The sequence below is a fragment of the Mus caroli genome, chromosome 6 (genome assembly GCF_900094665.2).
Source record: "Mus caroli chromosome 6, CAROLI_EIJ_v1.1, whole genome shotgun sequence".
NCBI lineage: Eukaryota > Metazoa > Chordata > Mammalia > Rodentia > Muridae > Mus > Mus caroli.
The window spans coordinates 103,012,660-103,036,723 of record NC_034575.1 but is presented as its reverse complement, the minus strand read 5'-3'; the positions used below and the strand labels follow the sequence as shown (position 1 = coordinate 103,036,723).

The window sequence follows — 24,064 nt, the reverse complement described above, 5'->3', positions numbered from 1 at the left end:
CCAGATATAGCTGTCTCTTTTGAGACTATGCCAGGGCCTAGCAAACACAGAAGTGGATGCTCACAGTCAGCTATTGAATGGATCACTGGGACCCCAATGGAGGAGCTAGAGAAAGCACCCAAGGAACTAAAGGGAACTGCAACCCTATAGGTGGAACAACAATATGAACTAAACAGTACCCCGGAGCTCTAGTCTCTAGCTGCATATGTATTAAATGATGGCCTAATAGGCCATCACTTGAGAGGCCCATTGGACTTGCAAACTTTATATGCCCCAGTACAGAGGAACGCCAGGGCCAAAAAGGGGGAGTGGGTGGGTAGGGGAGTGGGGGTGGGTGGGTATGGGGACTTTTGGTATAGCATTGGAAATGTAAAAATGAGCTAAATACCTAATAAAAATGGAAAAAAAAACTATCAGAGAGTGAGAGAGAAAGGGAGACTAAAACAGAGAAACACACAGAGAGACAAACAGGCAGAGACAAAGAGACAAAGAGACTGAGACAGAAAGACAGAGATACTGAATCAGAAACAGAGAGAGACAGAGTCAAAGAGACAAAGACACTGCGACAGAGAGGTGCAAGAGAGACTAAACACACACACACACACACACACACACACACACACACACACACACACTACTAAGGTAACCCCACAAGATTAGAGTTTGGTGTTAGAGGATGTTGTGGTAGGCTATGCTACAATGCATTTGCTTTATTTTATTTTGGGAAATAAAATGGATGCAATATGTGGGCTTGAGGTACAGATATCAAAGTATGCCTTGTTATTGTTACATCTCTGTCTCTCTGTCGTCTCTCTGTCTCTCTGTCTCTCTGTCTCTGTCTCTCTGTCTCTCTGTCTCTCTGTCTCTCTGTCTCTCTGTCTCTCTGTCTCTCTGTCTCTCTCTCTCTCTCTCTCTCTGTGTGTGTGTGTGCAGGAGCACTTGTGGCATTGTACATGTGTGGACAACCAAGGACAACCTGTCAGAGTTGTTCTCTCCTTCCACCATGCAGTGCCTAGGGCTGGAAGTCAGGCTGTCAGGCTTGAGTGCGCTGACCTGCATGTGGAACCATCTCACCTTGATCTTTATTAGTATTCCTAGATCAGACCTTGTTTGGTACCACACTACCCACAAAGCAGAATTTTGTTCAAGCAAATGAACTAGAGATATTCTGAATGGACAAGGGACAAGTCAAGGAGAGAGTTTGTTCCTGGTTTAACAATCCCAACCCCATTATTTGTTTGAATTTTCTAAGCAAGCACTATCTCCTCCCCCCAACCCCTGGAAGCAGACACTAAAGGAAACCTACTCTAACTGTCGGACACTGTCTGGGACAGGCACAGGCAATTAGAAAAGCCTCACATCTGTTTAATGCTCGTGTTTTACATATCACGGCTGCAGAGATTCCATGCGGATGCTCTAGGGCTTAGAAAGGTCAATCAGACTGCTTTTGCAAGCCATCGCTTTTCTCACCAGGAAGGCATGCCACCAGTGATTATGATGGATGTGAAAAGGAAAGGAGCATAGGTTCACCTGCGACCACAGTCATTATGACTTAGCTTCTTTTCGTCATGACACAGCTTGCTATAACTTCACCCTTATCTCCCACTCTCTACTTCTTGAGTCCTTTCTTCTCCCAGGAAAGCTCCAGCCCAGGCCCAGGAAAGCTGTAGCTGGAGGAACAGACTGAAACCTGTTTAAACTGTGAGGCCAAGATGATAATCTCGGCTTGTGTTGCAAAGGCTGAAGCTGAATAAAGCATATGGTTGTATGTCCCCACTCCTGCCCCTGGATGTTTCTTAATGGGACTTTTATTATAAGTTTCAGTAGCTCAGTTTGTAGTTTTATCAGGGTGTATCTTGTTTTGCATGTTATTTCATCTTCCTTTATTTGGACATCTTTCTCCATGACTGCCACTGAAGGATATGGAAAGCTTAGATTCATTTTCACCCACCTAGAGCTTGATGTGAGATGCATCTCTAGAGTTAGTTCCAGGGGAAGGAATTGTGTGTGTGTGTGTGTGCGCGTGTGTTTATCTGTATATCTGTGTGTCTGTTTGCTATATGTGAGGATTAGATGCCTATGATCATTAATACCCTACTCTGCAAGAGAACTTAGTTATATAAAGAGATACTTGTTTTTTGTATAATAGCAAAAGTATATGACACCATGACATGATTCTAATTTTATATTCTCATGAGTGCATATTGTACAACTCTGTGTATATATGAACTTACAGATGCATATATTCATGTTCAGAGAAAATGAGCACTCCACCAAATGCTCATTTTTTTGAGCCATGGAATCACATACTATTATTATTAATATGTTCTCCACAGTGACCATGCTACAGTTATGATAAGAAGAAATAGAGACACACTAAATGGCTCAGAGATTAAAGGTGATTGCTTCTAAGCCTGATGACTTGATTCCAATTCCCAGGACCCACATCATGAAAGGAGAAGAACTCCTGCAAGTTGTCCTCTGACTTCCTCCTGTGTGTCATGTGTGCACATGCTTAAATAAATGAAAGGCAACACCACATTTAAATGAATGGCACAAAGGATTTATCTTATAGTGGAGGCCAGTTACAATAAAATTGGTGAAATCAAGTGTTATTGATGAGTGTGTGAGATTTTAAACAAAAATTCTTGTGGCTTATGGCTTGTGGTTTCAGCAGTGGTGTGGGAGATATTACAAGCAATTTTCCTCTCAAAGGCAGAAAGGGTGATAAGAGTTTAAAAATCCAATGTGCTGAGATCACAAAACTGTTCTCCCTCAGGGTCTCATTGTGTTCCAGGATTATAGGCACAAGCTACTTTGCTGGTATAAAATTCTCCCTATAGTTCCCGAGGGAGGTTATGCTCTCTATCCAGTGTTGTCCAGAAAGATCAGATGACAAAGGGCAGAACAGTTCTTTGCCCTGGATGACATTATAAACCACACAGTGTGTGTGTGTGTGTGTGTGTGTGTGTGTGTGTGTGTGCGTGTGTGTGTGTGAACACTGCAGTGTATGTGTGTAGGATGGAGGATAACTTTGTGGAGTTCTCTCCCTTTCATTATATGGGCTCTAGGAACTGAACCCAGGGAGCCAGGCTTGCATTGGAAACATCTTTACTCACGGAACCATCTCACCTTTCCTTATTTTCCCATGGCGTGAAATACATTTAAGGAAGCTTTCATGGCAAACGCTTTTCAAGATCATGAACTCACTTTCCAAACTGAATCAGTCATGGAGGTGAGAAGCCTGGCCTAGGACTCTGGTACTTCTTAGTTAGAGAGTAGGCAGTTATGGACCCCTGATGCTAACAGCCCAGGAGGAAACTTTGGCCCTGTTACTTATGAAGCTTGAGCTGAGTGGGTTTCCTCACGTAAAAATATGAGGAGATGACTATTTCTTTCTAGTTGTTGGAAGATTCCACATGATACCAAAGGTCAGGTGCTCATTATGCAGAATTTACCATGTTTCTATTGCCCACATTTCTTGCTCTAATTTTTATTACATCCCCCTACTTTTGCAGCTTCTGTTTCTCCCATTTTTGTCTTATGGAATTAGTACCACAAGCTTTTGAGTGTCTCTTGATCTTTTTCCCATTGGCTCACTTTGATGTCCTTCAGAACTGGTTCTAGGACTGAGTGGTTACCAAACTCCACAGATATTTGCCTGTCCTATAAGAAGGCAGAGTATTTGTATAAAGCAGTGCACATTCTTGCATGCACTTGAGTCTTCAGATGTCTACTACATGTGCAACACTTTCAAAATCCACATTGACCCTCAGATCCAAAATGCTAAGTGAAACTTTTTGAACCTTTTTTTTTTCTTTTTGTAACATTAGAGAGTGCTTTGAACACTGAAAGACTGCTCACACTTTTATAAGTGATGTGTTTCATGTTATGGATGATCATCCAGTACAAATCAGAATTGTGTAACATTAAAAAAATAAAAAGGCCAAACAAACTGAAACCTCAAACACATTTGAAGATCTGGTGTTAACCAAGCATTTTAGACAGAAGGGCACTGAGCCCTTAGAATTCATTGGTTTGGAGGGCTAACATCTGTCTCAGGTTGGAATCCTAAGTCAGACCCTGTACTGGCCTCTCTGGTGGGCATTGCTATCTTCAGCTCCACTGTTCCTGCTTCAGGCACCCAAATATACTTGAATTAATGCATGAGCATGTATAGAGTCGAATGACTACACTATTAAATCATACAGTTGAAGTTCTCATTTCTGATTCTTAGAGGCTGCTTGGTTTCAGGATATTGTCCCACTTTCTGAGGCACATTTGAAAGTGCTTATGTTAGCGGATATGAGGTTTAAGTAAATGATCTAGAGTAGTTCCTTAGAGATGTCTACATAGAAAATCTTCCTCATATTTTCTTTCCTAAGGTGTTGCTCTAAATTACACATTCTTGCCCATTATGACAAGGTCTTCAATTTCCTTGAGCTCATTATGTCTTTGTGTCTATTAGTGAGATGTGCTAATATGCTCTGGCACATTCAAATGTCATCTTTTAAGATACCAGCTTATAAGGAATTTGTGATCATTCTGTCAGGGACCAGGATGGATCTCTCATCAGTGTTGTCACACCAGAGCCTCTTGTGTGCTGCCTCTATCTTTAGCCATATGCTTCATCTGCCAGTCAAGAGATGCCCCACTTCCATCCTAGAAGGGTGCTTGGCAGAGAAAACTGCGCGTGAGCTTGTAACTGGCTGATACCTACCCGGAGAGGTCTTGCTATGGACTGTAAATTGGAAAGAATAACGTGCATTTTACCTGGTTGATTTCAGGAGGATGTTTTCAGAATCAGGAAGTTTCGTGATATACACCAACACTCACTTGAGGTATATTTATGAGTAATATCAAGTCTGAGAAGTTCTATGAGATAAGAAACTCACTCAGTTCTGTGAACTTGTGCTGAAGCCACGAGGATAAAAACATTAGTTTCCCTTCCATCTCATTTCTTAAAACCCTGATGTCCAGTACAAAGGCAATCTGCTCTCTCTCTCTCTCTCTCTCTCTCTCTCTCTCTCTCTCTCTCTCTCTCTCTCTCTCTGTGTGTGTGTGTGTGTGTGGCAGGGGAAGACTGTAGGGGAATCATGTATACACATTAGAGTTGTCAAGCTACCCACAGGTTCTTGGCTAAATTCATTTGAGAGCTTTGGATGCTGATATTAAAACTTGAATATAGAAAAGCAGCCTCTGGGGACTGGAAAGATGGCTCAGCAGTCACAAACATATACTGCTCTTGCATAGGAGGTTCAATTCCCAGTAACTACATAGGGCAGATCACATCCACATTTAATTGTAGCTCCAGGGAAGCACATGTCCCCTTTTGGCTTTCACATGCCACTCAAATGTACACACACACACACGCACGTAAACATACACATATACAAAAACTTTACTATCAGCTATTTGCTTGAAATGTTTTTTAAAAAGCAAACTCACTTGTATTTTCCATAGTAAAAAATGTATGTATGCTTGTGTATACATGCCCTGAATATAACCTACACTGCAATAGTCTCTCCTTCCCCATGTTGCTTGTTTCAAGAGAGCCTATACCTTGGAATTACAGAGTACTAAACCTTATAGATTTTTATCCCCCACATATGCATATGTGTCATAACACTGAGCATAGCTTTCCTTTTGAATTTTTTTTAAAGATTGGAAATAGGCTGAGATAGAATTGAGGTAGTATTTCTCAGTTGTACCTTGACTGTTATCGGAAGTTAGAGTCTCTTCTCTGCGAATCAGAAGGCAGAGCATATGTGTTCCCCAGCAGTGTCAGAAACACAAAGAGCTTTTATTTCCCAAGTGGTGACCACAGTAGAGAAGAATGGGAACTGCTTGGGAAGTGAATGCCAAGACAGAAAGCAAACACGCAAACTGTGCTGTCTTCAGAGACCAATAGTGAGAACAACAGACTTAGGTCCTGTTTGCCAAGGACTGGTTGATGATTCCCTTTTGCTATACAAAGACAACTAAAAACAGTAATAGCAAACATTCATGGCTCCACTTTGCTTTTGTCATTAATTAAATGAACAGATTAGGGAGTGCTTATTTTAAGAAATTGTCCAAAAATAAACCCGGGGAATTAGGTCAGAGGGCAACTGGAAGCAAACGGGAAAATATGAGACTAGAACATGGCCTATAGCAGCCACGTCATGGGTAAAGATGAGAGGACTTCCCTTGTCTAACAGGATCTAGCCTGTTGTCCAATTTCACTGGCTGCCTAACTTACCAAACAAGCCAGAAATGAGTAAAAACTTGACTATAGAGAAGAGCACTCTGCCACCTTGTTTTCCATCAAGACAAAACCAACCTAGAGACATGGATAGGATAAAATAAATTGTAGTAAATTTTTAAGCAAAAGAAATAATTACTCCAAACTGGCCTGGGAAATGTTGTTCTTCCAATGAACATTTGGATTCCCCTGTGCTTGTCCTATTTTCAGAATGGAGGAATGGCAGAGTGGGCTTGTTCTGTGCCAGCTCAGAGCATGGCTTTATGGGTAAATGATGTCTTCTTGTAGCTGCAGCAGCCCTAGGCCTTCTGCTTTGGTGATGACCTGCCTCATGGCTTCCAGATTTGCAATTGGGTCATCTGATGCTCAGATGTCTTTAGATGAAGAATGCCCGCAATTACAGAGGGAGCACCTTCAATTCTGTCTCACAGGTGAACTTTGCAGTAAAACAATGCAAGATACTTTGCTATTCCTCTGGATTGCATTTGTTCTAAACCTTAGTCCAGGTAAATGGGAGTTTATAGATATCCTGCATGTAGGAAGCAAGGGCACAGATGGTAAGAGATATAAAACCACTGGGCCTAGAGGAATCGCTGGATGGCAGAGGAGGCTCCCTGAGGATCATACAGCCTCACTGTGCCCTCTGTTTTTCTCATCAGCAAACGAAGTCTCTGCGAAAGGCTTTTCGTTCTGATACTGGCTATATTTTGGTTGCAGTTTGCTTGAAGAATCTGGGATTCTCTTCCCTACTCTGCCTCTGTCTGGAGATGCAAAGGCTGATCTGACAAAGGGTGATTCACAAAACAAAGCTTGTGATAATGAAAGTCCTGTCCCTTTCTGCCTCATCTGACTTTCTGTTTGTTATCTTGTCCTTTCTTCTTATGTGGTACCAGTCTCCACTTAGTCCCTTTCTACAGTTCCGTGATTCCTGATGCAGCAGCGTGGCCACAGAAGCATCCTGGAACACAGCTGCCTCCTGAAACACAGTTTTTCTTTCCCTGTCTTATCAACACAGATGCTCAGACAGGTCTCTTGTCATCTACCTATACTTTTTAATCTGTTCTTTCTAACATTCATAGGATGCTGCAAACCTAATTTCTCCCGTTCTGAGCTTCACAGACATAGCTCCTATGCAGCCGTAAAACAATCAATTGAGATAAAGTGTGTGTAATATTTGGATGACAAATGCTGACCTTAGAAAATCAATCTGCTTTCTAGCAACCATCTTTTCTAGAAGACATCTCCATAGCGATTGATACCTCATAAGCACATAGACAGCTATTAAATGGGATACTATAATAAGTTTTGAAACATTAGGGAATGTCATACTGTAAAACAAATAAAAGACAGAGAGTGATATATCCTATGTATTGTTATGCCTTGGTTATAATAGTATGCTTTTTTTTTTCTTTATATAAAGACCTATCTGGGTTGTACTTTTTCTTTGTATGAACACTTTCTATAACAGCTTTGGTTCAGTGGAATTGAAAATATAGAAATCTTGTTCAATAAAATGTATCCATTATCTTTTTGCAATGAATTTGTTTATTGTACGTGTGTACGAGTGTGGATACACGTGGGTGTGCATACCACTGAGCGTGTATTGCCATGAGAGGACAACTCAAGGTCTGTCTTCTTTTCCACCATGTGAAGCCTGGGGATGAAACTCAGGTCAGGTTTGGAAGCAGGAACCTTTCTTCACTGAGCCATCTCTCTGGCCCAGGATGTCTTAGTTGAAATGGATACTTCTTTCTTTACAAAAAGAAAGCAACAGACTTTAGGACCTGACTGTAAAGGGGAGCATGAAGACCTATGCTGTAGTTGTCCTTTGCATGGGTGGGAAACTAGCAAGAACTAATAAATGATACATTATTGCAAGTGTTCTAAAAAATCAGAACAAACTAATTTATTATACTTCTGTCTTCATTATACACCAAGTTGGTGAGTTAAACACAACAAAATTATCTTTTCTTCTTTAAAAGTATCTACTAAAGATAAAAAGAATATAGTAACAATTACCATGTAGTTCATTACATTAGAAAATCTGATATACATATTTCTATTGCCTGTTAGCTTGTTCTAAGCCTCTTTAACTATTAAAAAACAAAGAGGAAGGAAAAGAAAGTTGTTGCTGAAAGGCAAACATTCAGTTCAGTTGATACAACATTACAGTACAGTCAACTAACATCATTCAACAAAGTAGCAAGTTTAGTCTTAGCTTGAGTTAAAGTCTGTAGACCAGATTGCTACAAAGGATCTAATGCTGCTCCCAAACCATATGTTAGCTGTTGAGAGGCCGGTTTGGTTCTTCATATTGATGGCTTCAGAAGAAAGGGGTCAAGCACAGGAAAACCCCCCACCTGTCATTAATCATTTTTATTGAGCATTGTAGTTAAGACAGCATTAATGAGTTTAGCACATCAACTAAAATAAAATAATGATAATAATAATATAATAATAATCATAATAATGATAAGGATAAAAACCACACACAAACTGGAAGCTGAGAGTCACCACCAGCTGTGTCCACCCCCTTGCGATACGCTATACTAAAAAACTTTGAAATATCCACCCATCCTCTCCGCTCTGCCACAACTAGCAAAGTCAAAAGTACAAAAGTCTTCTTCACCTTGTTACTTTTGCAGAATAAAGCAAAAATGTCTTTGTGCTCCTTACTACCAGAAGCAAAACACCCACTGAGTTACCACATGTAATAGCTTCTGGATGTGTCAACCTGGGTTGGCTTGGTGTCTGCCGAGCCATCTTTGTCCTTGTCACTGTCAGCTTCCCAGAGGTTAATGAGTGGGGGGTACAGCTCGTTCAGTGGGATGGACGAGGTTTTTTGCATATACTTTTTCAGCGAATGGTGGTAATTTTTCCTCTTAAACCTTTTCGCGATGTAAATAGCGATGGATGCTAGACTGATGACGGCGAACATGGACCCCATCACCGCAGCAAGGGCGGTGCTGGTTTCATGGTCAGAGATGTCCAGGGCGAAGGCAGCGGTTTTGGTTGTGACATTGACACATGACTTCTGAGTCTGCTGATGGATGTTGGACACCGTGAGACACACTTCATAATCCGTAGAAGGCTGCAGATGTGTTAGGTTATATTCATGAACATCTACCGGCACCCTGGCTGTGTATGTTATGTGGGGGTTGTCGATCTTCATAGTGGCAGATGACCATTTCAAGTTCGATGTCATGACATTGGAGTTAACTTTCCAGGATACTAAAATCGAATGAGATTCTGTCTGTTTGACATATATTTTCAGCACCTGGGCACCGTCTAGAAGGGTTCCATTAACCTTGATAGTTGCCACTCGAGTGTCTGCTCCTTGGACATTCTGGGCAACGCAGGTGTATCTTCCTGAGTCTTCAATTTGTATGTTTGCTATCTCCAAGGTACCCTCACTACTCAGCTTGTATTTGTCTGAAAGAGTTTCCACGGTTATCTTATTTCCAACGGGAGTGACCCAGTAAATCTCTGGTTCTGGCTCAGCCATGGCCCGACAGTCTAGGAAAAGTGTTGTACCGATGTCCATGTTTAGATGATTAGGGAATGTATCGTGCGATATCATCGGGAGGCACTGCTCACTTGAGTCCTGGATTAGGACCTCCTTCACCTGCTGCCCCCTGTATTCCGGTGGCATGGCACAGAACATGGAGAGGGGCTCCATGAAGCGAATGTTGGTTTTGTTGGAGTTGATCCAGTGGATGACACAGTCACACCTCAGCGGGTTGCTGTGGATGCTGATCTCACGCAGATTGGGAAGAGATTCCACTGTTTTTTGGTACACGGCATTCAAGGCGTTGTTGTTCAACATTAAGCTTTCTAGAGCCGGGACACTCCGGAAAGCCAAACGGTGGATGTATGACAGTTTGGGGTTATTGGTTGCTTCGAGCTTTGTCAATTCTGGCAAGTTATCCAGGGCATAGCGGTCCACCGAAACCAGCTCTCCCATGTTGTTGATTCCCAGTTCTTTCAACCGAAGCATATTTTTAAAGTCTCCTTCTTGGATTTTGTGAATAGGATTTTTATTGAGGTCTAAAAATTTCAAATTGGGAACTTTTTGCAGGGCAAGTTGAGGGACTTTGATCAGTTTGTTGTCATAGAAAGACAGGCTCTCGAGGCTGTCCAAGCCTACCAAGGCGTTTCCGGGAACATCAGTGAGGTACATTCCTGCTAACACGAGGCTTCTCAGGTTGGAGAGAGGTCTGAAGTTCATGTCCAGGATTCCAATCACAGGATTTTCCCCAATCATGAGAATCTCCAGGTTGGGAGTGGAATCAAACCAGCGGCTATCGATCACTTTCAACTTATTGGAATTCAGGTGCAGCCTCAAGAGATTTTTCAAGCCAGAAAAGGCGTTGGCAGAGATTGTGCTGATCTGGTTGTGGTTGATATAGAGTTCTTGAAGGTTGCTGAGGTCTTGCAGACAGTAATCCGTCATCTCTGAAATCTGATTTTCCTCTAGATGCAGGGTTGTGAGCTGGGTCAAGTTTGCCAACCCTACCTCTTTAATGTTTGTAAAGTTGTTCTGGGAGAAATCCAGCTCAGTCAAGTTGAAGAGCTGCTGCAGCTCGTCCACGGTCTTGGCGATGTTATTGCTCTGTAAGAGAAGCACTTGTGTGTCACTAGAGAGGTTGCCAGGGATCCTGGTTAGGCGGAGGTCATTACAATCCACGGTGGTGGCTTCTCTGTAGGTGGACTGTGGGGTAAACCAAGGACGAATTTCACAAACACAAAGCTGGGGACACTCACTAGTCAGTATGGAAGATTCAGTTAATGAAGTTATCAGCAAGCCCAGCACCACCTGGCAAGCTGCTTTCCCAGTGCTCAATCTGGCCATGGTGGCTTGCCAACCACACCCAGTTCCTGACTGAGATCTGAACACGATTCAGTGGCAAGTAGAACAGCAAGCAGATAGTGTAAACATTCAAGCAAGTCTCATTGGAACAGAATTCCGGAGTCTGAAGGTATGGTTTTTCTGAACTTCCCAAGAGGCAGGAAGCAATCTGAAGTCCTTGAACCGTGTCACTCAATTCCAGGCATGTGCACAGGTCCTTGTGGGAGTTACTTCAGCCAAATCAAAGTCTGGAGACGTGTCTGAAAATCAGATCAGGGGAGATGTTATGCTTATTCTGTAGACTGCCTTTTGTTTACTACAAAGGGTATAGTCACTCATATAGCTGAAGAAATGTGTTCAGAATGCTTACAGAACATCCACACAGACTCTGAGCCTTAGGATGCTCTTATTATGGCCCACTTATTGCACTAACACTAGCTAGAACTCCTTTATCTTTATAATTAGAACTGCACATACTTTAGGATAGGCATTAAACACACACTCATACTTGAAATACCCAGGGAAACCTAAAGATACCATTTATTTAAAAACCAAGATTATTTTAGAAAGTGCATGTTTATGTTTCTAAAAAAAATGAACAGACACTCTTAGTAAAACCAAAACATGGATGGTAGTTCATGAAAGATTCTGCGAATCTTAAATTATCTGTGATATTTTCATTAATACCACATTTGTTTTCAGAGACTCTTTCTCCTCCAAATGCTACATTCTGTAGACGCATTCAGCAAGACTGTTCGAAGTTCAAAAACTTATATGTAAGAAATTAATTTAGCAAAGCTATGGAAGGAAAATAGCAACTATATTCTATTCCCCTATATTCTAATAACCATCTGATCTTGGCTGAATAAAGCAGTGACTACTATGCCTCTCTACAAATGTTTTATAAACACACAAATGTATTCAATATGTACATGCTAAAATATGTCTCAAGCAAAAAGAGATGTGTGGAAGAACTCTAGCAGGGTGAGAATCTAACTTCAATCTCTAGCACCTTAAAAGAAATGTGTATATACCTAATATCTATGTTTTAATGAACTCCTTGGAATTTCACTGTCTACTTAACAGCCACAGGCCAAGGATAAGTTGTATTGTCTCTCAATTTATTCAATTACAAAATAGGGTTTCTCAGCAAGGAGTCTTAGATTACTATTGAAGAACTGAATCTGTGGCAAAGCAAAAACTAGAAATTTATATAAAACCCTGTGTGTGCAGTATTTGGCACATATTAAATGCTCATAAAAGTTGTATTTGTCATGTATTGTCATGTTGTTGTGTTACTATGCATGTGGTCTTAGCTAAATAGTAGTTCTCAGAGGACAAGTATCTGATCCTATTGACTTAAGTATTGGTTTTAACAAAATCCCAGGTAGAGTCTGTGTCTTGCTAGTTTATATAATACCAGTAGTTATTGGCTCTGGTGTTATGAATTCCAAAAATAATACAAAAAAGCCACTATATAGATAACTGGCAGTAATTTTGCTTTTCTAAGAGGAGACTGGGCACTTGCTAATTACACTAAGCATAGTTACATGTTTCCTTATATTTTTCTCTTATAATGCACTTCAGTTTGAGAACTGAAGAACTTCAGTTGGAGAATTTTAATCCAGCAACACAGCTGCTCTGGCAGAGGATGACATCCAAAGAACTTCTAGGTGTCTATGATCTTTACAGAAAGCCAACATGCCCTTGAGTACAGGGTGATTTGGTTGAAATACAGACATGCCCTTACTACACACCTTTAATCCATAACAATGAAGGTAAGGCTCGTTTGTAGAAGGAAGCAGTCATGTTTGAAAATGATATCTAATTGAGAGGCAGACGAAGTGACAAATTAGAACAAGATTTGAGAAAGTAAGTCAGAGATAGGACATGCCCAACTCTTAGGAGAACAGCACAGGGGAGAGAGACCATTTAAGAGTAACAAGAGAGAGAAAAGGTGGTGTGTTTCTGAGTGTGTGTGTGTGTGTGTGTGTGTGTGTGTGTGTGTGTGTGTGNGAGAGAGAGAGAGAGAGAGAGAGAGAGAGAGAGAGAGAGAGAGAGAGAGATATTTACTGGGACAGTTTTATAGAAACAGGTTACAGAGAGAAAACACTAGACACAGGTGAAGATATAATGAGCCAGAGAATGAGGAGAAAGAAGATTAGAACATATTGCCAAAGATAGTACGAGGCTAGGCAGACAATTCAGTTAGAAGCTAAGAGAAGCCAGATTTATTCCATCAGCTTGAATTAAACTGTATGGAGGCTAGAAGCTTCTAGGCCTAGGCCTAGGGATAGTTAAAACAGGGAAAGAACACTCTCGGCTCAGCCCAGTATTCACTCAGTTTGTGTGTGTCTCTCATCTCTTCCCTTCATCTGAAGAAATAAAAGCAACATTTACATTCAATAACAGACAGACATTGACTAGAAAAATTAGTAAGAAGAATGTACACAGCTCCAGCATTCAGAACCACAGCAAGGCCTTACTCTGTGTCAGCATCCTTTTTACTCTGTAAAGGACATGCTTGAACTGTAGCAAAACCCACAAGAATATAAATAGCCAGGTGAATCATATTTTAGTACAAAAATTATAAAAATAACTAACAGTTGTTGTTTTACTATGTAAATCTTGTTACTAGTCTCACAAGGTAATGACCATAGCATTTAGATTGTGACAAGTAAGAGGTGAAATGAATTTGTGTGGCTTTGATGCTAGAAGCTTTCAGGCCTATGGGGAAAGCTACTAGCATTGTTCTCTCATTCACCCCCAAATATGGTTACCTTGCCATTTATTGTGTATTTGAAACTTTTCAAAAGTATTAAACTACCTGATTTGGATGTTTGTCAGTGAATTCTATAGAATAGAGCCATGCAAATAATTTTTTTCAAATATCATAAACTGCACAAATTCATTCTCTGCCAGTTTCTGTTTAGATCAGTAGCTCTTAACCTTCTTAATGCTTTGATTTTTAATACAGTTCCTTACATTGTAGTGACCTCCAAACCTAAAAATGTTTTGTTGCTACATCATAACTGTAATTTTGCTACTGTTATGAATCATAATGGAAGTATCTGATGGGCAGGATATCTGATATGTGACCTCTAAAGGAGTTATGTCTCTCAGGTTGAGAAACACCGATTTAGATCAATTTTACAAGTTCAAGGGCATTATAAACTTTACAGAAGATCTGCTAGAGTGTATTCCTCTATCTTAATTCACACTAGAGAGGCAAATGTAAAATCCATCTTTCAGAACTCTGGGATGGAATAAAAGAAAACTGTTATGTTTTGACTGAATTTAAAGAAATATGTTAGGAAGCAAAATATGCATTAAAATTATTTTGGAAACTCTACAAATAGTGTATTGCTATTGAGAAGAGCATTGATGGGTCTATAGTCTCACTGGAGTTATGAGAAATACATCATTTAGATTTAATTACAGAATAAGACAATTATATTCAAGAGTTCAAATTTGTCTTTGCACATACATAGCCCCAACCAACTGACCAGCCATGAGCCTCAGAAACCAGAGATCAAATTTCATATGAAATATGTCTCCCAACCCTGAATAGTTAGTTCTCTTTTGGTAGTGCACAGTGACACTTCTCGAATACAAAGGAAGACACAAGATATCTAGACCAATGGGGCAGTGAACCCAGAACTAAAAAAAAATCTCTGACAAGGACTGCACAATGGGAAAAGCACAGTTCTTTAGACAGAAAACACTGGCTGAACTGGATATCCACATGGAAAGAATAAGGCGGGGACTGTAGTTTTACATTGTCTTAAAAAATTAACTCAAATTAAATCAAGGGCCTAAGTATAGCCTAAAAAATATAAAATTCCATGAAGAAAGCAGAGAGGGAAAATTTCAGTGTTGAGTTTCACAGTTATTTGTTGCATATGACACCAGGAGCTTTGGTACAAAAGCAAAAATAGACAAGTAGGATGATTTCACAGTTACAGCCTTCTCTGCATGGAATAAATCAACAAATATAATGGCAGACTAAAACATATGAGAAAAAATGTGAAGTTATCTATTGGGAAAGAGCTTAAAAAACAGTATTAGTAAGTCCAACAATTGAACAGTAGCCATAAAAACAAACAAACAAGCAAACAAACAAACACCATAACCTAACTAAACCTGGGTAAACAACTAAAACAGTTCTTCAAAGAAAATATTCAAATGACCAACAAGCAATAAAAAAAGATTAATATCACAGATGATAAGATAAACTTAGATGATAACCATAATGAGTTATCATTTCATGCACATTAGAATGGTCACTGTCAGAATGTAGAAAACAGACAGAGAAAATAAATCCTTTATGCATTGGTAAGGATGTACAATAGTGTGGCTATTATAGAAAACAATGTAGGATGGTCTCAAAAAATTATAAGCACAATATGAAATTCTCAAGAATTAAAAAAATATATATATAAAAATTATATTATCATGTGAGGCAACAATTCTACTTCTGTGTATGGACACAAGATATCAAAATGCCTTTGCTTACCCATGTTCACTGCAAAACTGTTTATATGTCAGGAGTTGGTGGTAACCTAGCTATCAGTCAACAAGACTGATAGAGAAAAACATGGTATACACAATTGACTTTAAGCATCCATGGTGTTCGCATCACTGACTCAATCAACCTTGAGTGGAAAGTATTCAGAAAAAGTGTGACTGTATTGGATAAGTACAGATGCTTAACATTATTTACATAGAATTCAAATAACTTGAGTATTATAAGTAACACATAAATGTTTTAAAGTATTCCTTACAGGAAAGTATGTACCAAATTTTAGGCAAATACTTCATCATTTTATGTTAGGCATTTTAGTATTCATTATTTCTTGCTGAGTCATCCTCTGACCCATTCTCCTAAGGACAGGGGATTAACATACAGATAATAGATTTGTGTGTGTGTGTTTCTGTCCACTTGACACAAACTAGAGTAATTTGTGAAGAACATTTAATTGAGGAGATGGCTCCAACACATTGGGCTAGAGACAAGTCTGTGGAGGCATTTTCTGGATTAATAATTGATGTGGGACAGCCCACTCTGAGCAGTGTAATTCCTGGAAAGGTGGTTCTCAGAGTATAAGAAAGATTGTTGAACATAGTCCCCGGGAGTAAGAGGGTGAATGATAATCCCCTTGGTCAGTGCTTCAGTTACTGCCTCCAGGTTTCTACCCTGCTTGAGTTGCAGCCTTGGCTTCTCTTAAGGATGGACTGTGATCAGGATATGCAAGCTAAATATACATTTTCTTCCAAGAGTTGTTTTTTGGTCAGGGTCTTTATCACAGAATCAGAAAGCAAATTAGGAGAATCATTGCAAAGCCAGACATATGGTACAACATGGACAAATTTTGGAGACATTGACAAACCAGACACAAACAAGTACTGTATGACTCCATTCTTAAGAAGTACGTAGTGTTGTTAAAATCTTAGAACTAGAAAGCAGAAAGCTAACTACCACGAACCAGGTGAAGGGATTAGTGTCTAAGTGGTAGCTTCAGTTATGGATGCTGAACAGTCTTAAGATACTGAGTTAAACTGAACATGGAAATGGGGTAGAGTAAATTTAATGCTGTAAAAATGACAGTAAGCACATTATAATTTAGTGTAACTTTTATCACATACATGAATTAACTATTTTAAATTCTGTAAAAGTAAAAATGGCTTGTGTAGATTAGTTAAAAACAAATGTACAAAACAAAAATCGGCTTTATTCTGGGACTGGCTGGTTAAATCTGTCAAATGTGAGAAGAAAATGTTCTGCTAATTATGTGAATAATGTTCCACAAACAAAATCTGGCAGTTTCAGGAAACAATCCCTTAAAGAACAAACTGTAGCCTTAAAGGCTCAAACTTGGCAAGGGACACATTTCAATAGAGGTCTTTAAAACAATTAGAGGATTACATCTGATGCTCTTTTCTCCCAATGAGGTGTGTGTGGGACACTCTGCTCTGAATATAAAATCCCAAGGGAAATGGAAAAATGCAGAAATACAGAAATGACCCAAACTCTCATCTTCCCGATTTGTTTTAGTTTACCTTCAGATGGAGTTGAGAAAAAAGGAATACACATTTGCCATAGAATCGTAATCACACATATCTCTAGTTCTGCAAGAAAAGCTAAGCAAACAAAGGCTCTAGGAATGTAGAAAGTCTCTCTGGGGAGGAGGAGATCAACTTGTCTATATCCAAATGCTGACTTCTCTATTTTGCAGATGTATTGCCTGATGCAAACTCCTTGAAATCTTTTTTTTTAAGTCCCTGTTCATAGTTAAAATTAAGGCCATTTATATATTCCTCATACATGAAAATTATTTTAAGTAAGTAAAGTAACCTATGTGGAAATGTTTAGCCTAAGGTCTAAGAAACAGCACCACTCGTGGTGGGCTCTCAAAACTTACTTGGATCTCTGGCCTTTCATTAAGTCATTTCATCCCATTCTCAGCTCATGAGTGGGAAGTAAAGAATGAGCAAAGGTTGTGAGGACCTGGAGAATGGAAGATGTGTGGGAGCATCCATACAACGATAATTTACCACTTCTGTTTTCAACTAGTGTTAACTAGGATTAATAGCTAGAAAGCTACAGACCAAATACTGCACCAGACCTCAATGAATGTCTGGTGTGGGCAAACAAATAAAGTACCAATGGCAAGCCGAAAGTGAATGCAGTGCAGTGTAAGATTGCATTGGGTGCATGGCACATCCAAGGTTGATCCCCAGTACTACAAAAACAAACAAACAAACAAACAAACAAACAAACAAACAAACCCAACCAACCATAAATTCAAATCTTTTGAACCTCCAACTTGGAATTATCACCAACCCTGGGTACTCTAGTTACAACAATGGAAAACTACATTTGATTCCCAAGTGAAGATAGAATGACTTAAGTCCTCAGCTTTTACTTGCACACTTTCTTTGATGTACAGATAGATGGTTACGATATAGTTCTGGCAGGCTAGAGAGATGACTCTTCAGCTCCTTGTTGCTCTTTCAGAGGACCCTGATTAAGTTCCCAGCACCAATATGGCAGCTCACAATGGCTATAACTCTAGTGCCAGAAAGTGCTGTCTGTGTTTGTGTCAACTTGACACAGAGTCTTCTGCGAGAAGGAAAACTTCAATTAAGAAAATGCATCCATAACATAGGCTGTAGGCAGGCAACCCTGTAGAGCATTAAGTTATTGATGTGGGAGGGTCCAGCCCATTGTGGGTGTGGCCATCCCAGAGCTGGTGGTCCAGGGTTCTATAAGAAAGTAGGCTGAGCAAGCCAATAAGGAATAAGGCAGTAAGCCACATCCCTCCACAGCCTCTGCATCAACTCCTATGTCCAGTTCCTGTACTGCTTGAGTTTCTGCCATGAATTCCCTCTTGATAGAAATATAAGCAAAATCAACCCTTTCCTCCTCTTCTTGCATTTGGTCATGATGTTTCATGTTTCAGCTCATCAATAGCAACCCCAAGAACCTTCCATAGGCACCAGTCATGGACATGGTGTGAGTACATACATGCAGGCAAAATGCTCATACACATAAATATTCAAGTTAAATATCATTTGGCTCTCTCAAGTCTGCCAGTCTGGACTACTGCAGTGCAACCTTTATATTTTCTCATAAGAATAACTTCAGTAATGATGAAGTGCGATTTTGTTTACTATAGCCATAAAGGGTTAACAAAAGGATTATTATATCAATACAAATTACCCCAGTAGCCCCTCCCATGTGGAGGCAGTACTGATTTGATAACATGAAGTCAGCACTGTGGGCTGACCTTCTGGAAGAATGTTTCCTGGACCTGAAGTCCATGCTGACTTCTGCTGCACACACAAGTGCTTACTGTTAGCACTCTCAAGGACTTTAAGCTTTCAAACCAAACAGGAACCTAACTTTAGAATTAAAAGTAGGGTTTTGAGAAAGCCTTGGTTTTCATTTCAGCCCTGTGACCTTGGACCAATTACTGGAACTTCCTAAGTCTTGGTTTCTTTCTCTTTTTGAAAATGAAAATCATAAAATCTATTTTGCAAGCATAGTGAGAACTGAGAGAGCAGATGTAATGCTTTTGACAGAAAGCCTGGCACATCGCAAGCGCCCAGTAGTTGTTAGATATTATCTTTATAGGTTTGTTGCCTCTTATTGAATCTAAATCTTTTTATTTGTTTGTTTGTTTGGACATTGAGGACAGAAGGAATCATTGAATAGGTGTATCAGCAGAGGATGCCCACTGATGTTTGGAACCTAATGTAGATGGATACCACAGGTGGAAACAGAGAAAGAGATGATATAAAATCCCTTATAGGGCATCCGTCTTATTTCCCTTCTAAAGGAAACAGGATGTGGCAAGTGCATCTGAACTGTTTATACACATTGGCTAGACATTAATTTTTCAGTCTTTTTATTTCATCTTTGACCCTTTCTCCTCTTAGATTTCTTTGTCTAGCCAGTTTTCATAGTGATATTTCTGGTTCAGACACTGTCCAAGGTGGACCACTCTGTCTTGTTAAAAGTCATCACTGTTGTTAAATCCAAACAAGAGGAAAAGATCTTTCTCTACAAGGCATTAGCAAACAACAAAGCATATCCCATCACAAGAGCTGAAGGGAGCTTGCAGGGACTCTTTTGCATAGAGAACTCTCCCTAGAGAACTCTCTCTGGAGTCCACATTATTCATCAGCTAGCAATGCAGCAGTATGCCTCAGTGAGCCAAACAGCACAATGAAATACCTGCCAGAGAAAGGATTCCTTTTCTCTTCTCCACAAACTTTCTAGGTGACCTTGAACAACTCCTATAACTAAGTAAGTAGAGGACAGAAGTCCCCATAGCTTCCCAGGCTGAATGAGACTCAGGATCCATTGGATCTATCCATTCTTGTGATGCCTTAGAAAACAACCCTCCCAGCTATTTGCAAGAGGAGTCATGTACCTTCTGCCCTCTGCCCTCCTTTCCTTTCTTGTTATTAAACTATGAGGGAGAGATGGCATTTAATTTTTCAATATTTTCAAATTCAGAATTTCTTGGCTTTCCAGGGCCAGGAATGTTAAGGTTGGAGGATCTAACACAGTAGAAAACAGTGGAAGAGAGAGTAAGCCAATCTCATTCAAACATTTTTTAGCTCTGCAGGCTGCACAGCGTCAGCTCTCTGAGGCCTTTTATAGCACGCAGGCACGTTGTAACTTCTGAGTTATAGACCAACGTGATCACTGATACTGCTGAGTTACAGGGAAAATTTGATAGCTAAATGATTAGATAGAAACGCCTGGATATTATTTGTAAAGACTGCATGTGTGAAAACCCACAGTTGTAAACATGAAGGTGTGAAGCTTTGCTCTGAGGAAAATGTCATTAGATTTAAAAAAAAAGACATTTTGCCCCATTTTTACTTTTTTTGGGGGGGCCCTATTAAAAAAAGAAATGCAGATATAACTTTAGATATTCCCTAGGTGATCAGAATGACCCAGTTATTTGGTAGAGAGACAAAGCAAATCCCAAATGCTCCAATTCAGCATTTCTGAAGCTCACTTTAAATATCTGCGGTATTTTTTTCTGGCTCTCAAAGCAAAATATAATTGTTCTTTCCCACATTTTATTTTTTTATGCTGTAATTACTATTTAATGGACTCCCAAATTCTCTGGTGGGTTTGAGTGGTATAAATACACTAGTGTGCAAAGAGGATGGGCACAAGTAATCTTTTGATTCTCTTCTTTCTCCTTCTTCTTTCAGGCCAGGGCAAATTCATCACCCTGCAGGTGCAGCCTCAGCCAATGTCTCTGGGAAAAGCTCAAAGGCGCAGCTGGTCTCCAAGCTAAGCATAAAAGCTGGGGTCACAATTCATTCAGCCCCTAAGAGGAGCTGAGCATGGCCAGCACCATTAGTCCTTTGAGGAGTGTTGGCCAGGCATGGTAAACAGGGCAGGGCTGGTCTGGGTGGACTGAAGAATTACCAAAGAAAATTATAAGAAAGGGGGAAAAAAAAGCCCAAAACAAAACAAAAGAAAAATGAGAAGTCAATAGTCCAATGCCAGCTGGCAGGAGTTTAGTCCACGTGGGTGGCTTGGCATGGTGGACAGGAGCGTTGGGGAGAGAGCAGCAGCTTCAGACTGTGACTGGGCTCCCACTAATCGAAGGCAAGTCAGCTGCTTCTCTGCAATCTCTGGTGAAGCCGAGTTGGAGGAAGGCTTCCGAGATGGCCAAGAGCATCGTAACCAACCTTTCCTTTCAGGGCACATATGTGGAGAGGAACTCTGACTTCATTCCAAAGCTCCAGCCACCTGCCTTTTAGAGAATGCCGTCCCCTCTTTATTTCTTAAAAAAAAAAAACCAATAAATTACATTTATTGATTTGGGAGGGGTATGCCATCCTGTAGGTGTGTGGATCAGAAAGCAACCTAGAGAAATTGGTTCATTTTCAGCCTCTGAACTGAGGTTCTCAACCTTGGAGGCAAACACCATGTCTCTAAGGCCTCTCACTGGCCCTGAATTCCATACTTCTTCACTTAGCATATGCTAAGGCTGTACATGTTCTTTTGCTTCTCCTTCATTCTCAATCTTGAAGGTCACTGGCCCTTAGTGTCCTACTAACCAACTATGTATTAGTAACACATGAAAAATACCACAGCCAGATTAGCAATAGTTTTGTGGTTTCTGAACCCTCTCACCATTACCTCCCCTTTAATTTGCTTAGGAAAATCAGGAGTATGGTAGATACCTCAGTTATTCATGCAGATGGCCAACAATTTAAAAACAGTAGTCAGGTCAGCTAAACAATGTTTATTGCTGTTTTTTTTTTCTAAAAAAAAAAAAAGCACACCATAGAATTGATCATAATTGTTGATCTGTTTTATATAAGGAAAGCCAGATTACAAGTTTAATCTTCAAAATGCATAAATTAAAAACATTTGTATTGATGATTGCCCATGTGTTGCAAAATGTGTAAAGACACAGAAATTCAAATGAAAGACAGTTAAAGAGAATATGAAAAATGAGGGGGGGGGCGGTAAAAAAGCATGGATTTAAGACTGAAGAGCCTCAGGAGAAATGTAACATGTCATAGCTAACTTTTATAATAGCCTTAATTCAGGGATGTCCCATGCATGGTATGGAGTGACTAAAATACAAACAGAGTAAAACATTAGCTACAGTTTGCAATTTTTTTTTTATCCATTGGTAGCTTAATCCCATAGCAGTAATATTGAGAGGAATTTTTAATCTTTAAGAGGTGGTTTTGGTGGGAGAGTCTTAGGCCATTGTGGGTACTGACCTCAGAAAGAAATATTGGCTCTCAGGAATTGTTTAAAAACCTGAGTCTGACCCCTGACCCTCTGCTTCCTGATCTATCACATGACCATTTCTGTCTCTAATGATCCATCATGAGTCTCCACTAGAAGCCCAGTCTTGAAATTCTATCCTTCAAATCTGTGAAGTATACAAATCTCTTCTTTCTAATAAGGTTCTGAAACAGCAACAACAGTATACTGTCTAAAGGTCCTGGTGTTTCAGAAACAAAGTCTAAGGAATCAGTGAGTCATGGAATAGGGGGCTTAGGACCTCCTGCTACTGGAGCCCCAAGTCCTCTCTAGTTCTCAGGTAGCATAAGGTTTATAGCCGTGGAACTCCAGTACTGGACCAAAGTCTAAGCAATCCGAGTTTTTCCCTCTCGTGTTTGACTCTGCTTCTGAACTGAGTACGCATGTCTATTTCCTGCAGATACTCAGGCTGAGCAGAAAGCAGATGATGGGGAAGGATCCATCCTAGGATTCTAGATGAGCATTGCTTCTTTCAGATTCTGACCTACATGGGCAGCCCCTTATGACTCTTGGCCCTGGCTTCTTCAGAAAATTGAGCTTAGTTGTTTATTTTTAAAGAATATCCAGAGAAGTCTCAAGAGGAGGGCACAGTTAGGTTCATGCTCTAGCACTACAAATTGGCACAAAAGACAAATTACTTCACTTTCCTGGGTCTTGGCTTCCTTCTCTGCCAGCAGGATAAATTTATAGCTCATGTGTAGTTATGCCTCATGTGCATGTTGTGAGAACTGTATGAAGGAACATGTCTTAAGCAGTGTTTGGTATAAAGCAAGTTTCCCACAACGTATTTTCCTTTAGAGTTACCATTATAGAAGATCTAAGTCCAAGCACTGCAAACACTAGTTAGTGTCTACTCCCCCCTACGAGCATATTAATGTGTCTCCTGAAAAATTATCTGGAACAGCTTTTCCTCTTTTTCTACCTGACACTTGCTTGGCACCTATTTTTCCCTTATAACACGGTAGGAGGGTAGGGACACTAAAGAACTGACTCAGGCATGCGCTTCCAAGTGGTCTGTTCGGAAAGATACAATTAGAACGTCGTTTGACTTTAAAGCTTGTCATCTGACATCACCTCCCACGGGCATTTGATGTTCCCAAAGGAGCCCTACCCCAATTGTGCATCAGCTGAATGGGCATACTGAAAATTATCAGTACAACAGACGGGTTTCTTGCACTGGGGTTGGGGTGGGTGTTGAAGACAATGCAGATTTCTCCCAGATGATTTATCTCAACAAACCACAGAGAAGCCTGGAATGCTCTCTATCCCCAGAAACTTCTAGAATATTAAAATTGTAGAGCATAACCAGTTTAGTTTCCATTGAACTCAAGATGGGGATGTGGCCACTCCCAGAATTTAAATCAACTTTATCATAATGTATGGGTATAAGCCAGTGTCTTCCTGGGCAGGTCTCAGGAAAGGTCAACTTGCCAACTTCCCATGAATTATGATTGCCTCTTGGGGACTGGTGAGATGCTCTGTGGTTAAGAGCAGTAACTGCTTTTCCCAAATGACCCAGGTTCAATTCTCAGCACCCACACTGTAGCTCACAACTGTCTGTAATTACAATCCCATTGGACCTGAGACCCTTACACAGATATCCCTCAGGCAAAAGCACCAATGCACACAAAAACAAGTAATAATGTTTCGT

General features: G+C 40.2%; 1 protein-coding gene across 1 annotated transcript in view; it reads right to left on the bottom strand.

The window, feature by feature from the left end:
• Positions 1-8,125: 8,125 nt before the first annotated feature.
• Lrrn1 (leucine rich repeat neuronal 1) overlaps positions 8,126-24,064 on the bottom strand; it is a 37,710-nt gene continuing 21,771 nt past the window's right edge. The window contains exon 2 of the mRNA XM_021165408.1: positions 8,126-11,353. Coding sequence (XP_021021067.1) covers positions 8,946-11,096 — 2,151 coding nt within the window. The 5' untranslated portion in view covers positions 11,097-11,353 and the 3' untranslated portion in view covers positions 8,126-8,945. The remainder of the gene's footprint in view (positions 11,354-24,064) is intronic.